At 45.6% G+C, this 23,815-nt stretch overlaps 1 protein-coding gene across 1 annotated transcript in view; it reads right to left on the bottom strand.

Moving 5' to 3' along the window:
* Window positions 1-22,682, bottom strand: part of LOC144792882 (cytochrome P450 2J2-like) — a 114,372-nt gene extending 91,690 nt beyond the window's left edge. Inside the window, exons 1-4 of the mRNA XM_078668088.1 lie at window positions 22,061-22,682; window positions 9,081-9,243; window positions 7,694-7,843; window positions 1,246-1,406 (exon numbers count right to left, since the gene is read on the bottom strand). Coding sequence (XP_078524214.1) covers window positions 1,246-1,406; window positions 7,694-7,843; window positions 9,081-9,243; window positions 22,061-22,231 — 645 coding nt within the window. The 5' untranslated portion in view covers window positions 22,232-22,682. The remainder of the gene's footprint in view (window positions 1-1,245; window positions 1,407-7,693; window positions 7,844-9,080; window positions 9,244-22,060) is intronic.
* Window positions 22,683-23,815: the final 1,133 nt, after the last annotated feature.

Raw genomic sequence — 23,815 nt, 5'->3', positions numbered from 1 at the left:
CTCCTGGCGCGTTGATGCGGTGCTCAGCTTCCGGCCTCCAGGATCTATGGGGCTTGTAGTCCAGTGTGCCCAGTAGCTCTCCCCCACTCAGCGGCCGCGCTATTGATGTGAAAGCGCTGCGGCGGGGGTGAGCGGGAGCGGGAGCACCTTGCCACACAAAGAGGAACGAAACAGGGAAAGAATGCAGGTTCACCGGACCGGGAGGAACAGGGTCACCAGTCATTATCTGTTCCTTCCCCACCTCTCCAACCATCGCTCCAACCCCCACTGTCTTATATTCCTCTCTCTTCTTCCCTCCACAACCCAGCACTACTACCACAGAGGGTCTTTCTCTCTCCCCTAGCCAGACACTCTAGCGCTGCCTGCTGCACCACCCTTGCAGCTATTTGCTTTGCTTGTGAACGTGTTCTAGTGGTGGTGTCTGGCCATTCTGGAGCACTATTTTCTATACTTCTTTCTGTACATGTGTGTTACATTTCTTGTAGAAGCAAACTGGAAACCATATTGGAAGGATAGATAATAGCAATTTTTCTTATGTTATTTTTATACTTCCAAAATGCACCAACTTGCTTGGAAGTATATATTATGCTCCGAATACGCTTTCAATATTTTCAAGATGGCTGCCATATTACATCTACAGGGTTGTACGATGGAACAATGCAGTTAATTACTTGGCATGCCTTTGCAACGCATTTTATAGCGCATGTTTTTACCGCGAATATGCATTTACAACGCATGCGAATACCATGCATTGTTTTTATATTTAAAAACAATGTATTTGTGGGGGAAGACCCCCCAACGTACCTTAAATGCGTGGTATTTGCATGCGTTGTAAATTAACATTCCCTGTAAAAATATGCGTGCTAAAATATGCGTGGTAAAGGCACAACGAGGTAAAAACCTTGTTGTAAAGGCTGTTTTCCCATCTACAGATAATGTGATGGCCGCCCTGGAAGTATAATAAATACAATTTCAAACTTACTAGATGCCGCTATTCAATTTACCAATGCTAGCACAAATTTACAAGCATTGGCAAAGCTAGTAGCAGCAAGCATAGGTAAAGCAAGAGACTATCTTTGCCAATGCATGTTACTGCATTACGCCATTGAGTAAACTAACCTTATTTATGTCTTTATCATAATCTATTTTAGTTTTTTAAAACCACATTACCCTCTTTACCAACAGTTTCCCTAATTTATTTTCCAGTTATTAAAAAAGGGAGAAATCCCCATTTTGATTGCTTACTCTACTCCACCATTGTGTGCGGATGTTCACCATACTGCTAGTGGCTTTCACCAGTTGTTGAAAAGCGCTGTCATCTATATTGAAGGTATGACCAAACACCACAGAACTTATCACATTGGCAACACAATTGACAATTGGTTGTGTAGGGTCCATGGCTTTTCCTGGGGATAGAGAAAAATATAATATATTAGTTATTTTGGTTATATGAGAGAGCAAACCTATTGCATGGTACATTGGGTGTGTTTGTATATTTGCCCTTTAGAGAAATTGCTGCTGCAGGCCTGTCTTTTTTCAGTTTTAAAAATGTCCCTTTCATTTTCTAGAAATCTAATTCTTCTGCGAGTCAATGCAATTTTTTGCAGACTAAATAAGTTTGTTACAATGTATACAAAAGAATGCATACAACAGAAAAATAAATAGAAGAAACACATTAAGACCAACAGAGGCTCCAATAGTTGTACTCTCTGTTTTTTTTCCATCAAACTGGTGACCTGCTTAATTTGTAAAATTGTCAGTTCCCAAAACCTGTGCTCAAATTTAAAACTTCAGCATGTACTATCCCCTGTATAAATGAATCAATGTACAGATAGTATGTAGTTCCTCTGTTTATATCACGGGGGAACACCATTAGTGTCTAACCCATGCCAGAGAAGGTGGGTGGAATGTGAATATTCAGGCGCAAGAGCCCTCACCCATCCAGATGGGTGACATGCTTCATCATCGGGCAGCTCCTCATTGGGCTGGCGCCGTGATGCCCAACGGGCCCCTTGAGGGGGTTCTTTAAAACGATTCTCAGTAGCAAGCCTGAGATGAGGGTGCTGAATATGTAAATTGGAGAAAGAAGGGTGAAATGTTAAAAATGACTAAGGGACACCTAATGACTACTTTATTATGATGGTGGTTCTTGTCATATCTAAAAACAAAGTGTAACTAGGAAGGAACTAATGTTCCTTCTTATTTATCTAAAGGGATCAAATTAAGTAAAAGTCAACATGTTTCTTGCCAAAAAAGGAGTCACGAATGTTCTGTGGGAATTCATCAGGACCGTCAAATATCCTAATCTATGGGGAATTGGGACAGGTGTTCAAATAGGTGAAGTGCCCGATCCAAACGACCACATAAAGTGTGGCTAAACCAATACCTAATGTAAATAGTGAATAGATGAGGAAGCGTCTGATCTGAAAGACAGAATAATAGAAAGAGAGGCATGTCTTTGTAAGTATTTCTTATTGGGTATTATCTTCATAAAGAGTGCAAACATTCAGTTTGGATGCAAAACATTGTGATAGTGGCAAACATTCCCTGTATATGGGCCACCAGAAATGACAAAGTGGACGAAACATACACTTAACACATAAAATAGGTCACCCCAAACATAGTGAAGGGCTGTAAATAAGTCATACATCATATTTTACCCAGTTGGACAGTACACATGCCTCTTAAGTATTGCAGGGATACCACACATTGTGTGGTCTCTGTAAATCCATGAATTAAAAATGGTTATCCTCAATGCCTCATTCACTAGGAGCCGAGGACCGAGGGGCCGAAGAGAATACTCGCGGCATTGAGCATGGTAATTGAGGGTGACCTAGCCCTCTCTGCAATCATGGCAGTGCCCAGAAAAGGGTGGTCACAGCTTAAGATGTCGCTGTCTGTACCTGCTGTGCATCCGCACTTGTGGGCTGGGCACAAAAGAACCTTCATTTGTCATATTGACGTGCTGTACAGATTGCGGAGTGAGGCACAGCGAAGCCGCCATGTCGAAAGGGCCTTTTTACAATAGCAGCAAGTTCGAAAAAAAGTGATACTGTGTATAAAACAGTCGAAAATTGAGCATAAAAACCTGTTATCACAAAAAAAACATTTGCACTACAAACATCATATATAAATCAATACTTGTGTCGAAAAACAGAAAAAAAGGGGATGAGCTACAAAAACACTCTATCATTCCTAATGGAGTAGAGTAAAGAAAAGCAAGAAAATGACAATAATGCTTGCTGGGGTGGCTCAGTGTCAAAAAGAGGGGAAGGGTTTAATGTGAAGTCATGTGTGACACTCAATAGTAAGAATGTGAAGGCATTCGCAGATGACGGGCCTGTACATTTGTAGTAATGAGTGACTTATGTAACAATGAAATGTGGTGCTATGATGATTCTGTGTGTACAAGATTGCCTTATTTTGTCATAACACTTGAAAATGAATAAAAAGTAAAAAAAAAAGAAAAGAAAAAAAAAGAATGTGAAGGCATAGGGCCAAACTGGTAGGATATACTACAGTCAAAAGATGTTAAACAGTACGTTAGAAGCAGAACATCCAGGGGTGATGGATGTTGATCAACACATACTAGAGTGATGAGCGTTAATCCAGTTTACTCCAGGGGCTGTCAATATTAAGACCAGTCTTGTGGGTCTGCAGATGGAACCCTCAGTGTTGTTCCCTGTAGAGCAAAGTATTTTTATTTGCACAAAGCTGTGTTTCCAGAACTACCCAGTTAATGTTATCTGGACTGTGGTTCATGTCTTGAAAATGTGCACTCATTTGAGTGGTTTTCCTTCTGCACCATATGCCACTTTGGTGTTCATTAATTCTTATTTTTACAGATCTAGTGGTCATGCCCATACATCTAAGTCCACACTGACACATGACCATGTAGATGTAGTTCTTAGTGTTGCAGTTCATATGAATCCTCATCGTCCAGGTGTGTGTGTGGTATAACATAATCTCTTTAGTGGGTATTGGCAAATATCAGACCCAACAGGGGCCACCTGGGTAATGGGCGATAACCAATGGCAAGTCCCATAGGTTGCACTGTTCTTTCCTTGGTGTACTTCTTGGTCTGGCATGTACCAACATATCTTCTAGATTGGTGGTGCACTTGAAAGTGAACCGAGGGATAGGAATATCAAGGGAGCCTGTTTGCAAAATATCCCAGCGATTTTGAATGAACTTTTTGATTCTATTAGAATTGGGGGTGTAGGTGGTCACTCATGTGACTGTGTGTCATCAGGTTCTTTTGTTTTAAGGTCACAAAAAGCTTCTCAATGTTTTTTTTCTCGCCTTTTCCGGGGCCATGTTGATGATATGTGAGGGTAGTTCCTTTCTCTCAGATTGTCTGTCAAACACAAAGCTTGTTTGTCAAAGTCTGTAATGGTGCTACAATTATGGCGGATCCTCAAGAATTGGCCAAACTGGAGGTTATCCCTGAGGGCCCTCGGGTGGCAGATATTATACAGTAGGGGTTAATGCAATCAGTGGCTTTTTTGTATGTTTTGGTAATGATGCTCCCCTCGTCGATGGTGATAATCAAATAAAAAAAAGGAAGTTAGGATATTAGGATAGTGGGAATCTCAGACCACAATATTAAACTTGTTGGAATTTTTATGCATAAGCACTTTACTTGTCAAACTTCTGCTGCTATGTCAGGGAAAATGTAGCAATTGTTTTAGTATATAAATTCTTCGCCGTCACGACGAAGTATTGATTGTTTTTACTCTGTTTTTATTGTAACTATGTATCTGACAAACTAAAGTGCGTGCTTGTCGTTGTTATTCCGTTTTTTAATAACTTGTATATGATATGTACATTATTGCACTAAGGGCTCAACTGATCACTTCGCTGTAGCATTGCTTATGTAAATCTAAAATGCTGCATATTTGTATTCTCTTTTAAAGGGAAACAATGTATTTTATTTATAGCTTTTATGACATTTCTGTCGAATAAAGCTTAAATCAATCAATCAGAAAAAAAGGAAGTGCCTTGTTTGAGATAGTTTCAGTAAAGTAAAGCTAAGGATTAAGAGAATGAATCCATTCAGTGAAGCTCTCGTAAGCGGTCGATTCGCTCTACCTTAGTATAAGGATGTCATCTATACAGCAATGCCACAGCAGGGTATTGTTTTCATATGGGTTATCACTACAGAGAATACATTTAATCTCAAAATGGGACATGCAGAGGAAGGGCTGACTGGGCGCAGAGGTTCTTCCCATGGAAGTATCTTGAGTTTGGAGGTGCAAAGTGCCCTCAAGCTGGAAGAAGTTCTCTTTGGGCCGGATTCACAGGATGAACTTCAGACTCAATCCTTAACTTATTACTATTTTGGTATTCACAGAATGCACTTACTACTTTTGGCATTCACAGAATGAACTTACTACTTTTGCTATTCACAGAAGTTAGGATTTTGTCTTAAGTTTGTCTTAAGACAAACTTAAGACAGACTTAAGACAGACGTAAGACTGACTTAAGACTGACTTAAGACAGACTTAAGACAGACTTAAGACAGACTTAGGACAGACTTAAGACAAAATCTTAACTAAAGTCTGTCTTAAGTCTGTCTTAAGTTTGTCTTAAGTCTGTCTTAAGTTTGTCTTAAGACAAACTTAAGACAAAATCCTAACTTCTGTGAATACCAAAAGTAGTAAGTTCATTCTGTGAATACCAAAAGTAGTAAGTGCATTCTGTGAATGCCAAAAGTAGTAATGGCGCATTCTGTGAATACCAAAATAGTAGTAAGTTTAGGATTGAGTCTTAAGTTCATTCTGTGAATCGGGCCCTTTGAGGGCAATGGTGGCACATTCAATAATAATGTGCACCGGTGTAGGAGAAGTCAATAATAAACCTAAGAGGGACCCTGAAAAAATTAAACGAGTGGGGAAGTCATCAGAGAAATAACAAGACCAAAACAAACAAAAACTCCCATCACATATATGAGTCTAAAATTGGCAATAAGTCTATTAATTAAAGACTCCCACAGACCAAAAATGTTTTTGTAAAAAACCTTTTAGTTCATTTATTTATCAAAGTACATAAATATTCATATTTGTCTGTGCATTTTTCTTCATTTTCATATATAATGTATAAGACATCGCAAACATTCAATACAACAAGACATAAGACCAGCACAGAGATATTGTAGGGTACCTATAAGTAAATATACATGTTACCACCCCAGCCACAAAAGCAGACAAAGAAAAAAAACGCTTTTTTTCTTTGTCTGCTTTTGTTATGCACTGTATTTTGTCATATTCTGTTTTGTTCAGCTTATTGTTAGTCATTGTTGTTTTTTTTCCTATGTGGTGGTTGGGGTGGTTACATTTATATTGATATGTTCATAGTACCTACGGATCAGCGAGTTGTCGAAGACACTAATTTCTGTAATCCAGTGTGGGGAGGATGACAATGGCTCCCCCTTTGTCAGTAGGTTTACTAGTGATGGATGGGTCATCTGAGAGAGACTTGACAGCTGAGAGCTCATCTGTGGACATGTTGAAAAATGGCTTTTTACCCCTAGGGTCCTTAATAGCTTTACTGACAGCTTGTTCAAAGGTGAGGATCTCATTGGGAACTCAGCTTGCATTAGGAATGAACTTAGAAGGATTCTTCAACCTGGAATCTCCTTGCCTTTCTGGGGTAGGTCTGCCATCAGGTTCTTTTGTTTTTGTCTCAAGAAGGGCTTCACAATGGTTATTACTAGGTCTTTTCTGAGCCATGTTGATGATATGTTGAAGGTAGTTCCTTTCACTCAGATTGTATGTCAATGACATAGATTGTTTATCAAAATTTGTAGTTTGAAGAAACAAAAAACTAGGACAAATTGATTGGACTTTCTTACTTTTTTCGGTGCACCGTTATAGTTATGAATTCGTGTTCGCTGTAAAGCAGAGGTATCAGGAAGAGGCAGATACAGATAGGCTGTGCACCACACATAACTTCAGGGATAGGAGGGAGGTGCAAGTTGTTCTGCCTGCTGATTTGTATAACTAGTACCCACCTGTTGAACACTTAGGATTGCCCACTGGTTCCTGTTCTAGCTCTTTGTGAATATTTTTCAAGCATGGCATCTCATGCAAACTCCTAGAAGTTCCAAGCACCAGTCTTCTTGGAGGCTACCTCCTCTGCAGAACTCTATATACGAGCTATACAACAGCTGACTCATCCTCAAAGAAAATGTTGGCTCTGACAATCTTCAGACAAATCACAGTGAATCTTCCCCAAAACATTTTTACATTTTTGTTTTAAGCTCACCGTCCAATTGAGCATCTGAGCTTCTTTCAATGCACATGTTTAGCATATCTTTCTCCTGCATTAAATTCTAAGCTACGCAGACAATCCAGCAAACCAGGGATATTACATTGAAATTTACAGACTGTGCATTCAAAGAATCATGAGGTTAGAACCACTAACTAAAGTTATTAATTTCCTTTGCAAAATTGTTTTACTATTGATTTTTTTTTTTTCCAAAAACAGGGTAATAAGTGCACACAATTTCATTCATAGTAAAGTAACATTAATGTTTAGTCTAGTCCACAGGGTAAAAATCATTAGCAATATCTCAACTTATTTGCATCAATATGTATGATTTTCATTAATTAATCAATTTGCCAATGATGGTAAAAATAAGTATATCTTTGAATTAATTCCTTTATGAATATGCAAAACAGTCTTTACTTACCTTTCTCTGAACTGAAATATTCCAAAAGTTGCTGGGACACCTCCCTGATCTGGACTTCAAGGCTCTTTTTGCCTAGTCCCAAATTTCTCATGGTTGTCATCCCAAAGCGTCTCTGCTGCTTCCAGGTGTGGCCATTCGAAAACAAAATCCCTGCATCAAAGACAACAAATAGAGCTGAGGCATTTTTGGTTACAGAATAATTTTATTATCCAGGTTTAATGTCACCATAAAGTTTTCCTGCCACATGTGCAAATTAGTTGTTGAATAGTCAGTACAGCACAACCAAATTCGAACTATTACAATATCTTGTGCATTTCAAGACTGTATACAAAATAGAGCTGTAATATCAATATGATAAGTTAGCAAATATCCAATTATAGCAAGACAAGATGACCCGGTTGAAGTATTGGTACGTGTAGTTTTCTATATTTTCGTATTCAAATTCAAGCGTGTGAAGCAGCCAACATGTGTTTCGTCTGTACAAAGTTGGTATTTCAGACTTTCTCAAGGCTAAGGCAAGCGGTCGAGTTGACTTAAATATTTCAGCTGACTATCTCGATGTGCAATAGACAGCCCCAGAAATTGTATCACATGAATGGGTCTAAAATAATATAATCCAAAGTGTCAGGTGCAGCGAGGATATATAAGTCCAATACTAAATGTAGAACGAATTAAGTCTGACGTCTTCTCATATATGCATATCCCAAGAAAGGAGTAAATCTCAACAACATAAAGGAAATCTGTACTGTTGCGGTCAAAATCACAGGTAAGGTGAAGAGAGAGCGTCCCCAATGTACGGGAGTATATGAAGGATTATTAAGGAGTCTCGTCCGTCGTGATCTTGAAATCGCAAAGACCCCCACGCCTGATAACGCGGCAGAGAGTCTCTTGGGATATGGATATATGAGAAGACGTCAGACTTAATTAGTTCTCCAGTACTGGGTTCCAGTGCACTTCGGCTTCCAACACTTTCATCCAATAAACATCCACTGCCATCAGCTCACAGCTTGCCATTAGGGGAAGATAGAGGGATTGATTCAGTCCCATGATAGGATACCACCAAGCTTTTGAGGCTTCGTCCTACATCGCCAAGCACCCTTGTTTGCTTGTGGGACCTGGATTGCCCATCTGTTCATCTGACGTTGTCTGATGTGCCGGGCTGCACTTTTCCATCCCTCCCTCTCAGTACACTCACCACATGCATTACCTTGCGTTTTCATTTAAACTACATGAAACAATTTGCAGCCATCCTGTGTGCTCCCCTCAGAGCCTCTTTTTACAACTCTTTACAATGAAGGTCCTTTTAAAGGATCATGAAGATATTAAAGTTGAAGATGGTTACATTTTTCTTTCCTCATTTATGAAGAAGTAGAGATCAGTATCTTACCATTAGTTCCAATAAATGCCAATGTGAGTGGATTTGCAGGTCTTCCAGAAAATTCCTCAGACTGGGAGATGAGGGCATTTCTTACTGTCTGGTACCCATTGAGTACAATCAAAGGTTTTCCCCCCAGCCATATAGTGAAGACATTGCCATATGTCTTTGCCATCTGTGGAGATGAGAGTTAAAACACTTTCAGTAAAAATAAAGTGATTTTGCTTACTTATTAATTATGTTCACACATGCATACATTCCCTACAGTAAAGGGAATCAAAAAGCTTAAAGCTAGGAAATGCTATCTGGGAGGTCCCTGTCATCTCGCAGCTGCTCAAAAGGGATCAATGCGCCATCCTGCAACTGGTCTCCAAGGGTTCCTACCTCAGCCTCGTCCCATGTTGCCACTCTCTCCCCCACAAGCAGCTCTCTAAATGGTCAAATGCAACCTAAGCGGATCCCAGGTGCATATTGAGGCAACCTCGGCATGAGACGCAGACTTTGCCGAAAACTACTATAGGCTAACCCCAAAGGGTACCAGCCTGCCGTGGATCACTCCCTGTGGGAGGAAAGCTTCCCTTACCAGACGCTGTCCATGGGAACTGGAGGCCAACCTCAGATCTTCAACACACCTACCCACCAACCAGCAGGTAGGCCACTGCAATTGTGCTGACAGATAATAATAACAAAGGTATTACAATGGGTCCAGAATATGGATTGATGTATGCAGGTTAAAAAAGTGGTGCATGGGGCAATAGGATGCCTGGAGAAATATAAAAGATTTGAAGTCCATGGTGAGAAATTTGTAGTTATGATTACGTAAAGGCCATAAAAACAGTCTTGAGGGGAGGGACGTGCAGAAATGGATGATTCACAGCTCACCAAACTCAGGTTGTAGGTAAACATTGTGTTTCACTAGTAATATGAGGGGTTTAAACTCAAACCAACGTAAATGATGGAAATGTATTGCTAACATTTTCTGCTTTCTTAAGTGTTGACTCCATTGAATGTAGAATTGCTGTTATTTTGTATAGAAATTAATTTTCAATTAAATAAAATTCAATTAATTAAATAAAAATAATTTTTCCTACGTTTATTTTCAATCACAATCCCATTTAACGGAAAGCAAATTTTATTTACTCATTTGATACTATTAATTATTTAAATTGATGTGTAGAATTAATTAAAGGTAATTTAATTATATTTTAATAAAGAATAATATTATATTCTTTTTTAAGTACATTGTTTTCATTATTTTTTTTATTCAATAATAACTGTATTTTTAAATAACAATATCACCATTTGATGTATAAACATTTTTAAGTCAAAATAAATTATTTTAATTTAAAGTTATTTCTTATAGGGTTTTATTTTAGGGTTTTGCCACCATTCCATGTGAGGGTGGTTGGCCCTGTGTGGTACAGGACTTGTTAGTGCTCCCTTTTGACCGTAGTAACTTTGCATACATACATTTGGCTCCATCTGGTTTCAGGCGGCAGATACATGAAAATCTACACTTTTGATTCACTTTACACTTGTAAATGGTGAACAGCCAAAAGTAGAAAAGTTACTAAAAAATATAAGAGTAAGCTTACAAGTGTAGATTTACTCACATGCAATTTCACCTTTGTGAATAGGCCCCACATTATTAATTTAATGTATAAAGAGATGAGTAGAATTTAATAAAAGCTATATAGGATTTTCTTTGTACTTGTTTGTATTATCCCATCTGGGTCTTTAATAGCTGTTTTCTTGGTTTCTCTCTATTGAATTTCTGGTGATTACCTAGCACCTTTCCAGTCTTATTGAATTCAGTCTCTCTTTTATTTATTGTCGATGACCTGGGTGTCAGAATTTTATCATATTCATATTTCAGGAGCCTCAGTTTCTGTAGAGCCACCAAGACTTTTGTGTAGGACAGCATGAGATCTAACGTGGTTATGTTTTAAGCGTGTTTAGTCTATGATTGTTCTTTTTGTTTATAAAGAACATAATAATCATAAATCCACTCACAATGGCTTGTTAAAAACCTAAACACAACATTTATCTGCCAACTGTCTTTAATGGTTTTCATAACATTCCGTATTATTTGGGGTTCAGTGTCTGGTTCGGTATTTTCTATGATAAAGTTATTTTAGGAAGTGGTAATAATATTCAGGTCCCCCGCCTATCTGCTTTCTCTTTTAAAATGATTCCATGTACTATAGGTACACTCCAGTTTGGTTACTGAGGTACCCTTGTGAGTCCCTAGTATATGGTACACTAGTTACTAAGGGCATAGGTACCCCAGAGGCCTACCAGGGGCTGCAGCATGTATTATGCCTCCCAGGGAAGCCTTCCAAAATGAAACCACAGGTCTGCTACTGCAGCCTGGGTAAGGTGGTGCATGCACCCCTTACTGAGATATAGATTACCTATATCTACCTTAAATCACTGCACATAGAAACCTATCAGTCACCCCTATGGCAGTCCTTATCAATCCTGAAGGCAGGGTGCTTGATTTCGTGTGAGAGGGTGCCCATGCATGAGCAGGACCCCTCTGCAGCCTTCAGAATCTATTCTCTGGGGCTGTTCTGTGATGCAGCCAGACCATATACTCTTAAGTGCATTATAACCTCTTGGTAAATGCTAAGGGGTTCATTATGATGACGGGCGGACTTTGTCCGCCCGTCACCATAGTGGGGAACGGGACCGCCCGCCATAAGGGTGGGGGTCCCGTGGGGGGAATTAGGATGTGCCCGCCACAGTGGCTGGCACATCCTGTAGTTTTAGCATTGTGGCAGCCTGTACACTCTGCACCGCCCGCCACAATGCTAAAAATGCTTTGTTGCATTTGCATATGCAAAGCGGCAGGCACCGCGCGGTGCCTGCCGCTTTGCATATGCAAATGTGGGGGGTACCATAGGTACCCCCCATGTGCCCCCCGACAGTGTTGGCAACCTGGGGGCCCTGCAGGGGGCCCCCGCAGCAATTCCCGCCTGCCTTTCCGTGGCGGCATTGCCGCCGCGGAAAGGCCTCTACTTGGTGCCATTGTAATATGGCTGGCGGTGTCCATTGGACACCGCCACCATATTAATCCATTACCGCCGCGGTCTAAAGCGGCGGACGGTCTTTCCGTCCGCCGCTGTCCCCTCCGCCATCCTAATCTGGTGGAGGGGAAAACGAGAGTGCTTGTCGGGCGGATTGCCTCCGCCAGGGTGGCGGTGGCCACCGCCACCCTGGCGGAGGCAATCCGCCCATCATCATAATGGACCCCTAACTTTGGAATGGCTGCATGGAAACATGTTGTGTTTGGTGTCAAACACTTTGGAATCCAACCCCCTCCCCCCGCCAGTCCTGGCGGCGGGGATAGAATTCCACCCTTCTAGAGGGAGAGACATGTACACACCGGTCTACCCGGTAACAGTTTAAAAGAGCCCTGGCATCACAAAATGGACGCTGCAGCCACAGACATGAGTCTGGCCTCCTGCTGCTGACCAAAACTCCGGCAGGGGAGGCCTGGACAATAAGTTTCCTGTCACAGGGAGGTGTACCCACCTCCCAGACAGGCTCTAGTGTATTGGGGCTGGGTGGGTGCACTCTGAGAGTGCTTTGAAGTCTGCACTGGGGGCACATTTGGTGTTCCTGTGCATAGTCCAGTTCAAACCGGTTGCAGGTCTTGCTCTGGCATGAAACTGGGCAAAGGAAATGGGTGTAGCCACCCCTCTTTCCAAACCCTCATATAGGTGGGTCCCCAGAGTTAGTCCAACCCCTTTCTTAGGTATAAGTAAGGAACCCCTGGCAACCGGATTTTAGATATCCCTGGACGAAACTCCGCAACTGAATCCTGAAACTTCGATACTCTACTAAAGACTAGAGGATGGAAGAAATCTCCCTTGGGGACAAGGAGTGACTCCCCTGCTTGGCAGGCACCAATGAAGCATTTGTCGGTCTGCATCTGCGAAGCTCCCGACGGACTCTGAAGTACCTGCAGCTCAGGAAGAGGATTTCCAGACTTCTCAGAGGCCGACCCGAGTCCCCAGCAAAGCTGAGACCTGCAGCCCTCATGAGTGACGTGGAAACAGAACTCCTGGACACCGTGCACATTTGCTAGTACATTGACTTCTCTACGTTTCTTGAAGTTGTGCTTTGGGCTATTTGTAGCCCAAGCCCCGAGCGCCATCTGCACTGAAGATTGTGGGCCTACATACCACGAGTGTTCCGTGAGCCCGCTTCTTGCATTTCAGCTTTAGGCTCCTTCGTGATCCCTTTTCGGTGGACTGGTGGATCCCTGTGAAGGTAACACTGATTTTCCTTGTGCTTCCCTGGTTGCTCCAGATGTGCCCTGACTCCCTAACAAGTGGTGAGTCCCTCAGACCTTGCTGGTCCACACTGAAGCATTTCTTTACTTTCTGCTTGGGTTGCTGTTACCAAGGCTTGTTGGGTCCAATCCCGGCACCAACAGATTCTGGTTGTCGTCGATGCCTACTGGTTCTCGTGGCTGAAGAGTCAAGCTTCACCTGAAATCACCGACATCGGTGGGCATTTGTCTACCGTGCCCCTGGTCACTGACTAGTGACCCAGACTCTGTCCCCTCTGTTTTCAGGTTCTTCTCATCTTCGATCCAGGCTTGGATCACCCCTGACACATTCCTCTTCGAGGGTAGCAGCACTTTGAAGCAGATCGCCATTGGAAACGACGACTCATTTACGACACCAAAAGACACCTATGCACCGGGCTACCCTGGGTGAGGTAACTCAGGTACTCCAGTGCTCCCACGGGTGTTGGCTCTAGAACCCCTTAAGTCAAAAGGGGTTTTCTCAAAGTCCGCCTCTAAGTGTCCCTTTTCTTTAAATTTCCAGCCACGATTTTCCCCATTGAAGTTAACAGTGATCCGCGGCTGTGTTTAGACACTGCACGCGTCCCCTGTGGGTCCCCTGTGTCACTGCCTTGCGTGGTTCCTTGTGGCCCCGGCACGTCTACAGGCTCTAGGTCTTGTGCCTAGTCAAGTCGTGGTTCTCATACCACTTTATTGATATATGGTTTGGTACGCCCCTAGGGCTCAACGTATATTGTGCTAATTTACTGTGTGCTATTAAGTTTACTGTATATACTTTTGCCTCTAGCCTCATAAAGAGACTAGTGGGATGGGTTTAGAATAAATACATATGTTTTATATATATACTTGGTGTGGTTCTCCTTTCATTTGGTCATTCACGAGATGATAGACTGGTAAAACAAGCTGCTTTACATTCCTTCAAGAGTTAGACTGAAGGCCGTTCTTGAGAGGCCACCCCCGCGACTAGAGGAGGGGGGCCTTTAGTGGGTATTCCGTGCCTGCCTCGGTGGAGAGGTTTCGTTTCTGGGTTGGGACGTCATGGGGAGGGTGCCTAGGGAATATGAGATGCTTGGTGGGCGTCTGAGGACCCTCCTCCCTAAGGGATAAAGGAGAGCAGCACCCCGGGAGTAGCCCTCTTTGTCTTTCGCCTGGGAACAGGAAGGCCAGCCAAGAAGGAGTTGCGGAGTGGCGTGTCGGGCCTGGTGGCCTTGTTGTTCGAGAAAGCACAGGTGAGAGGCCATAGCGTAGCGAGTTGGGGCAGTGATGGATGGGGCCGGGAGCCGCGGGTTCGGGCCCCGGTGATGCGGATGGTTTTGGTTTAATTTTGTTTCCATTAAAAAAAAAAAAAAAAACGAATACTATAATAAATACAAATGAATAAATAAATAAAGGGAGAAAGAAACGCATGCGGGCCGGACGAGGAAGCCTGCTTGGTTTTATAAGTCCGTTAATGATGTAAGCGCATGGGGGTACTGGGCGGCGATATCGCAGGCGGGATATCAGTTAGGCGGAGGGAGGGGGATCCCTTTCACCCGCGTGGCGTGCAGCGGTGCGCGTTGGCCTGGGACTCCCTATGACAGCACGGTTCAAGTCTCTATAGAGACGCGGCGATATGGTCTTAGTGGCAAAACGAAAAAAAAAAAAATAAAATAAAAATAAAAGAATAAGGGTTTAAGGTAAGGAGAGAGGACCGAGGGTTGTAATGGAGCAGAGCGCAGATTTGGGGCTGCAGGGTATTGCGGCAGGGATGTGGAGGAAATGGGAAGGGGAGCCAGAGCGCGGTGTCAGGATGATTGATGGGCCAAGGCTCCGGGTTAGTATTCAGGGTTAGGGGATACGTCCTGAAGAAACGGGGGGGCGCAGCTTCATGGCGCTGCATAGACAGGGCGCTAGCTAGCTCTCTATGGTTTGCACAACAGATAATTCGACATGGGGATGTGTTTATAAATGGTATTCAGGTTGATGCAGTGCATTTCAGTCAGGCACGCACAGGTGGTTTGGATATTTCACGGGGATCCCTGCGCCTATTCAGCAACATATTCAGTCAGTGCGCCAGAATGCTATGTACAAGCAGGGTTGTGTAAAGGGATTGCGGGGTGGCATTTTTCCAGCTTTTGAATACATTGCCTTGGGTTAAATGCAGAGAATTGCAGCAGCAAAAATTATGTAAAGGACCTTTAGAGGATTGGTGGCGCGCAGGCAATTGGGGGCGAGTATGGTGCTTGGGCCCAGAAGGGCAGGGGTGGCGCAGGCTAGGTGGCGCGCCAGTGCAATACCGGCTGGAAGGGGCAGGCAGGTGTGACTCATTAATGATTATATTTTCTGTCTTAGTAGGTACAATGCCGCCCAAGAGGGCACGGGGGGGCAAGGAGGCCCCTGCATCAACAGAGGAATTTCGTTCGTTGGCGGCATTGTGGGAGGTCGCAAAGAAAGGAGGTATCGATTGGGCTCTGAGGACCCTGTCGCAAGATGGGGGTGCGAGTGGGCAGCAGGAGTCCACTTTGGCAAAACGGGTTCGGCGGACGCCCATTCGCTTTATGGATGGGCAGCAGCAGAAGACCAAGCGGGTCTCAGGACAGCGAACGACCGATCCAGGTGAGGCGATGGCAGAGGGCCTGCCCCTGGTGGTCGAGGACACAAGGCGGGTGGCGAGCGTAGGCGCGACGACTGAAGCAACTGAAAGGGGGTTGTCCCCTAGGGAGGGGTCAGCACAGAATGCAGTGGTGGCCAGGGGGACAGCGACAGAGGGGGGCGTGTCGGGCGTGTCGGTTGCGGCAGCACGCACCCTGGTGGAAACAGTTCAGGCCCCGGTGGTGGCAACGCAAAATGGTGGGGTGGCTCAGGTATGGGTTCAGCCAGGGGGAGTAGTACAAGCACCTATGGTGATGGCTACCACAGCTCAAGGCCCAGTGAACAACGCAATGGCTTTGGGGGCGGGGCCAGTTACGATGTCCCCGACTCCATCTAATGCTACAGTGCCATCATCGCATGCTCCCCTTACGCATAGCCCAGTTTTATACGGATCAGCATCATTGGCAATGACACCGTCGGCGAGTATAACTTGGCACGTTCCGGCAGATACAAGGGAAAAGATTTTTAAGGGGGAGTATGTGGATGTGTTTGATCTGATTAACGCAGGGGTGGTTCCGGGGAAAACCAGATCAGGTAAAGACGGGGAAATGAAACAGAAGAAGGTTTGGGTGGAATGGTCATTGAAGAACTGGGTGACTGGGTTTGCTATATATGCAGCAATTATGGTGGAACGTTTCCCTGCATTGGCGGCACAGTTGATAAGTTACATGGCATTGATTCATGGGGCGGCTTCAGAATTTCAGGGAACGGCATGGTTGCAATATGACACAAAATTCAGGCAGATGAAGGCGGTGAAACCCGAGATAGCATGGGATCAGCGCGAGATTAATATTTGGCATGGGGAGTTTTATTCAGCGGTGCCAACTAGCAAACCTACACATTCGTTTCGAGGAGACCGGGGTGCCGGGGAAAAGAAACTGGCATGCTGGCAATACAACAAGAATGAATGTAATAGAGGGACGGCTTGTAAGTTCAGGCACATGTGTTCCTTCTGTGGGATGTTTGGCCACCCAGAGATCAAGTGTTTCAAGAAGGGCGGAAAGCCTAAGGGGCCCCGTCCTCCCCCTGCAGCTCCCGCTCAACCAAAACCTCGCCCCTCTCAGTGAAGCTCCGAAACTGCCCACGCCCATAAGCATCCCAGTATTAACTCATCTGCTCGCAAGGTATGAGAGGGGGTCGGAAGCACAATTTTTGTATGAAGGTTTTAAGTACGGTTTTCACATTCCCTCGACTGCAGTGCCATCTGCAGTTCCTCCCCGCAACCAACGGTCAGTGCTATGGAATCCAGAAGTAACGTGGGAGAAGATTAGGAAGGAGTTGGTTCTGGGGAGGGTGGCAGGTCCTTTTGAGGCAATGCCTAGGCCGGACCTGGTATGCTCCCCCCTAGGGCTAGTTCCCAAAAAAGAGGTTGGAAAATACCGTCTCATTCACAACTTGTCAAGTCCGGCAGGTGGGTCAGTCAATGAGGGTTTGGATCCAGAATTGTGTGCAGTTCGTTACACCACCTTTGACTCTGCCATTCAGAAATTGCAGCTGCTGGGGGGAGGGGCACTGATGGCAAAGGCTGACATTGAGTCGGCCTTTCGCCTATTGCCGGTCCACCCGGAGGACACTAGGTTGCTAGGCTTCACTTTTGAGGGCAAATTCTTTGTGGATCAATGTATGCCGATGGGTTGTTCCATTGCATGTGCGGTATTCGAGACATTCAGTTGCTTCTTGGAATGGGCAGTGCGGGAGGTGATGGGCGCGCGAGAGGTTGTGCATTACTTGGATGATTTCCTGTTTATGGGAACGGCAGGCGGGTCAGAGTGTCAGGAGGCTCTGGTGGGTTTTCAGCGACTGGCGGGGGCCTTGGGGGTGCCTCTGGCGGTGGAGAAAACAGAGGGACCAACAACCCAGTTGACGTTCTTGGGTATTGAGATAGACACGGTTGCAGGAGTGTGCAGGCTACCTCAAGAAAAAGTTAAAGCGTTTCAGGGGTCCTTGGATCAATGCTTGAGGGCACGCAAGGTTACTTTGCATCAGCTACAGGTGTTGGTGGGTCAATTGAACTTTGCACTGCGTGTGATACCTATGGGCAGGGTCTTTTCCAGGAATATTGCCAGGGCGATGTCAGGTTTGAAGGAAAAGCACCACCACACTAGGTTGTCAACCGAGATGAAGGAGGACTTGGTCACATGGAAGGATTTTTTGGAGGATTTCAATGGGTCAGTGATATGGCAACAACCAGCGCAGGACAACAGGGATTTGGAACTTTACACGGATGCAGCAGGTAGTGTTGGGTTTGGTGCTGTGTTAGGAGCAAGGTGGTGTATGCAGCATTGGCCAGCAGAATGGTTTGAGAGGGGGTTGGTTCGCAACATCACATTTCTGGAGTTATTCCCCATTATTGTGGCTCTTCAGATATGGGGCGATTTGCTGGAGAACAAGAAAATCGTGTTTTGGTCTGACAGTATGTCAGTGGTTTTGGCGGTGAACAATCAAAGGGCCAAATGTCCTTGGGTGCTCCGTTTGCTGAAAGTGCTGGTGCGGGAGTGTCTGCGGCGTAATGTGCATTTTATTGCAAAGCATGTGCCAGGTGTGGTTAACACAGTAGCTGATTCTCTGTCTCGTTTTAAGTTGACAGAATTCAGAGCGCGATGGCCACAAGCAGACGCTCAGATGACAGCCTTCCCGGAAAGCCTGTGGAAGCTTGGTGCCCCATTGCTCCCGATCTCATAGCAGCGTCGGTTGCTCCCAAGACTAAGAGTAGGTATGAGAGGGACTGGCAGGTTTACATGGCAGTCTTGCAGAGCGAAAGGGGTGTGGGGGAATTTACACCACAAGGCGTGCTCAGTTTCATAGTTAGTCAGAAGGATGAGGGAAGGTCTCTGGCTCTGGTGCGCAGACAATTATCAGCGATAGCCTTCTTTGCAGGGATAAAAGGGGTGAGGGATCCCACTAAAGACCTTAGAGTTAGAAGGGCTATGAGGGGATGGGAACGTTTGGTTCCAGGGGAAAAGGATACCAGGAGGCCGATCGATTCCAAAAGGTTGGTGAATATCTTGGGGGTGTTGCCACAGGTATGTTGGTCGCATTATGAGGTACAATTGCTGCAACTAGCATATTCTTTAGCATTCTTTGGGGCATTCCGGGTATCAGAGCTGGTGTCAAACTCCAAGAGGGACAGACAGGGGGGAATTGCTGTTGAGGATGTGGTGATTGCAGCAGGTTTGCTGCAGGTCAGGGTACGGCGGTCGAAGACTGACCCACTGGGTAAAGGAGTATGGGTGCAACTGAGGGCAAGTCAGGGGGCAGGCTATTGCCCGGTGATGTTGATGGAGAGGTTCATGCAGATGAGGCCTGGATGTGAGGACAATAGGCTGTTGGTGCATGAGGATGGTACACCGCTGACAAAATTCCAGTTTACGCGTATATGCAAGCGGGCTCTGGAATTGTTAGGAGAAGACGTAGTTCATTTTACGTCACATTCGTTCCGTATTGGGGCAGCTACTACAGCTGCGGAATTGGGATTATCACAGGGTGCAATCAAGAGAGTGGGCAGGTGGAAGTCAGCGAGTTTCGAGCGCTATGTGCGACCACAGCTGGTATAGGTAGGGGGTATTCTCAACAGATTGGTATTTACCCACTTCTCTCTTTCTATTTTTTCTTTGGTCTCGCTTGCAGGGGTGGTAAGCCAGAGGATGCAAGTATGCTGGTGTGGAGATTCGGTCATATGCAGAGCGGGGAAGTGGTTTGGAGAATCGGGGGTGGACAGGACGCAGAGGGCCTTGGGAAGGGTCCACAACTGGTTAGGGTTGGAGGGTCTGCGGGCTGAAGGCGTTTCAATTCTTTTGAGGAGTGCGCTAAATTCAGGTTTGCCTATGCCAGACATGCTGGTTATTCATGTCGGGGCTGAGAATATGGTCCCGGGGGGCAGACGAGGAGCCAAGGAGGCATTATTCTCTCTTCTTACTTGGAGCAGAAGGGCATTGCCGGACACAGCAATTATGTGGTCAGAGGTTCTCACTCGGAGGGAGTGGGGGGGTGATGTGCCGTCAGCAGCAATGAATACGTCAGTGAGAAAAATGAACAGAGAGGTGGAAAAGTTGTTGAAGGGTTCACAGATACTGGTTATTAGACATACCCTGCTGCAGACATTGACTCCTGATGAGTATCGGTCAGGGGGAGTGCACCTGACCAGGGTGGGTTTGGAGGTGTTTGTGCAAACTATCCTGGGGGCCATTGAGTTACACCCTGGTAGAGTGGCTGGGAGTTAGTATGGGGGGAGGGCAAGAGCGCCAGTGGGGCTCCTTGCCCTGTGGCGGGGTCCCTGATAAGAGAAAAGGTTGAGGGACTCCTTTTGGACGGAAAACGGTTAACCCTGGAGCAGGGGAGGCAGTTCTGGCGGCTCTAGGCTGGCGGGAGAGGGGGCCGTCCTGCTGGTGGTCCTGGACTCTCTGGCTCTACCCTAGTAGCTGGTGGCTTGGAAAGGGGTAGTGTTGTGTCCTGCTGGTACAACACTCCTCTAGAGATGCCAATTTGTATATATATGGTAAACTGTGGCGCATATGTATGGGCGCAGCATTTATGTGTGGATTTAATAAATGGTAAATGTGGGAAGTTTCATCCACAACGGAAATGGAATGTGGTATTATAATAAAGCTACGCAGAGGACATCAATCATTTGTAAGTGTCTTACTGGGAGAGGGGTGAGCCTGGTAAAGAGGAATGGCGGGGATATCCCCACTATGAGAGGCCACCCCCGCGACTAGAGGAGGGGGGCCTTTAGTGGGTATTCCGTGCCTGCCTCGGTGGAGAGGTTTCGTTTCTGGGTTGGGACGTCATGGGGAGGGTGCCTAGGGAATATGAGATGCTTGGTGGGCGTCTGAGGACCCTCCTCCCTAAGGGATAAAGGAGAGCAGCACCCCGGGAGTAGCCCTCTTTGTCTTTCGCCTGGGAACAGGAAGGCCAGCCAAGAAGGAGTTGCCCACCCACCCATCCCTAAATTCAATTGTGTGGGGCGGGGCGGGGTCCCTGATAAGAGAAAAGGTTGAGGGACTCCTTTTGGACGGAAAACGGTTAACCCTGGAGCAGGGGAGGCAGTTCTGGCGGCTCTAGGCTGGCGGGAGAGGGGGCCGTCCTGCTGGTGGTCCTGGACTCTCTGGCTCTACCCTAGTAGCTGGTGGCTTGGAAAGGGGTAGTGTTGTGTCCTGCTGGTACAACACTCCTCTAGAGATGCCAATTTGTATATATATGGTAAACTGTGGCGCATATGTATGGGCGCAGCATTTATGTGTGGATTTAATAAATGGTAAATGTGGGAAGTTTCATCCACAACGGAAATGGAATGTGGTATTATAATAAAGCTACGCAGAGGACATCAATCATTTGTAAGTGTCTTACTGGGAGAGGGGTGAGCCTGGTAAAGAGGAATGGCGGGGATATCCCCACTATAATAGCTACCACTAGAATAGCTTTCAATAAAGGTTGTCTTTAACCTATCATCAGTAAGGGTCATTTGGACTGGTGCAAGGTGCCCACTAGAATAGTGGACAGCATATCCCAGGCCAACTTCTTACAATGAGCACAATAACAGTTGTTTATTACTTCAATATACATAACAAATGACTGATACCTGCCACCCAAGCCATTCTTATAGCTTTGGGGGCCTGGAATAGTCAGGAGTGCCACACTTGTAGTAGGGTGATGTTCCCATGTGTGTTTGTACTGTCATCGGCAGTGCTGGCCAGCGCAATGGGTGGTGTAAACTGCAAAGGTCTCCTGACGACAGCACTGCCACTTATGTTTTTTTTTTATTTTATTACAAATTAAGCACTGGATGTAGAGAACCAAAGTCGGGAGAAAACTGGAAAATACATGCACTTTCGTAGAGTGCATAGTAAAAACAAAGAAAGTAGCGCCCGAAAAAGCAAGCAGTGTAAGAGCACAGTAATGCACCCATACTTTCTACTGCTCTCACTCATTCTTTGCCATGTGAGGTATGTTTCGCATTTTCTACCCCTTCTGCTTCTTGGCGCTCTGAAGCCAATGGCGTACAGTGAGAAGTAGACAGGGAAACAGTGAATACATAAATAAATACCTGAATGAGGCTCTCGTGGTTTAGTTTAAATTTCATCGCCAGCAGGTTTCCGATGAAGGGGAGGGGCGTCGGGCCCGGGGGAAGTCGCCGGATCTTCCATCGCTGCCGGACAAATTCTGCAGCGATGACGCAGAGCACCAGGGCAAGAAGGAGCTCGCTGACCACCAACATTGTGTGTCCCCGTAAATGGCACCGTCTGTCTGTCCTTTAGTTTACACGTGATGATATCTATCCTCCTCTTCTCTGTTTGCTCAGTCTCTCTGGGCTTCTCTCTCTCTTCTCTTCTTTTGTCTCTTATCGTTCCTTCTCAGGCTCTCTCTCCTCTGTGCGCCCTTTACTCCGCTACCACTATCTGTCTCTCTGTCGTCGCTTGTCTTCTTTAGTACCCTGCCCTCAGGTGTCCTGCTTTTGCCGTCACACCCCGGCCCCCACTTCCTGTCGTCGCTGTGTGTGTGAAGGTGCCGACCCCTGCCTCACAGTGGTGCTTTCCCCCTTCCTAACGCTAGAGACGGGTGTGGCACGCTGCCTCGTTCCTTATAAGTGACCAGGCTCAGGCAGACCAGTTGCATGCTGGGAGGGGCATTGCCGTCACAGGCAGCCATGCCGCTCAACTAAGACATGATGCATCTAGATTTACTGTTCCCCCTCCTACCTTTACATGTGGGTTGCGTTATGCTGCAGTGCACTGACCCCTGGCGAGGTTTGGCCAGAATATTCGATTGTAACTCTGAAGAGGGTGAAAGGGAGCCAGGGCGAAGTCTCCTCGTGGTTACGAAATGTAGCAGGTCTCTGGGGAACTTTCACCGCTTTGTGGTGTTTGCCAACTGGGATGCGCACGCGGCACACCTGATCTCTATCTAGTTCACTGCCTCTGGCTTGGAGGTCGAGGAGCTGCTTCTACCTGAACTCCATTGCCCTGTCTGTTGACCTTGGCAGCTGTCTCTGGCTGGACTCTGTCTATGGCTGTTGCATGAACTGCGACGACCTGTCTCCGTCCTAAACTCAGACAACCTGTCCTGGACTTTTATGCCAGGCCTCTGCCCTACTCCAGTTATCTGCCTGTGCCCTCTGAGAGCCATCTGCAGCCCTGCGTCTGTAACCTACTCTCGACAGAGTTCCTCAACCCTTATGTCTTGCCTTTGTCCAGGGCACAAGTCCTAGAAAACGTAAGTGGGGGGACTAACCTAGCTAATCAGAATGCTCGTCGCATTACGGCGCGTGACACCACAGCGCATGACATCACAGGAAGTGGCATCATAAGAAGTGACATCAGATCTTAAGCCCTCACATATATGTTTAACATATCTATCATGAGTATATTGGAGCATATTTTGAGTATATAGGGAAAGCCTCCTGATTTAGGCAGAAGATTCACACTTTTGTAAGCCTCACATAAAACAGTGTTGCCTTTAGTCAGTGTAAACTTCCTCTACCCATAGTACTTTAAAAGAAAAAATAGTGGTACTTAAATTATATCAACGCCTCCTCAGGGGTAGTAAGCGCTATATAAATTACATTTATTTTGTGTGAATACAAGGAATGACCAACATATCTGACATTCTTACAGTGAATGCGTATCTTGTAAGCAGGGACTGAACAAAGTGAAAAGCTGCCTCTCAAGTATGTGTGAAGTGCTAACAAGGTGTAAGTCTTTGTTTCACCTCTGCTGCATTCTCTTCTAGGTGTGAGGCTCCTGACTACTGCCTGCCAGGAGACTCCAACAAAAGGTGGCCTGATGACCCCAGAGATTCGGCC

The sequence above is a fragment of the Lissotriton helveticus genome, chromosome 11 (genome assembly GCF_964261635.1).
Source record: "Lissotriton helveticus chromosome 11, aLisHel1.1, whole genome shotgun sequence".
NCBI classification, from domain to species: Eukaryota; Metazoa; Chordata; class Amphibia; order Caudata; family Salamandridae; genus Lissotriton; species Lissotriton helveticus.
Note: the sequence above shows the minus strand (reverse complement) of the source record. Positions and strands in the feature narration are given on the sequence as shown.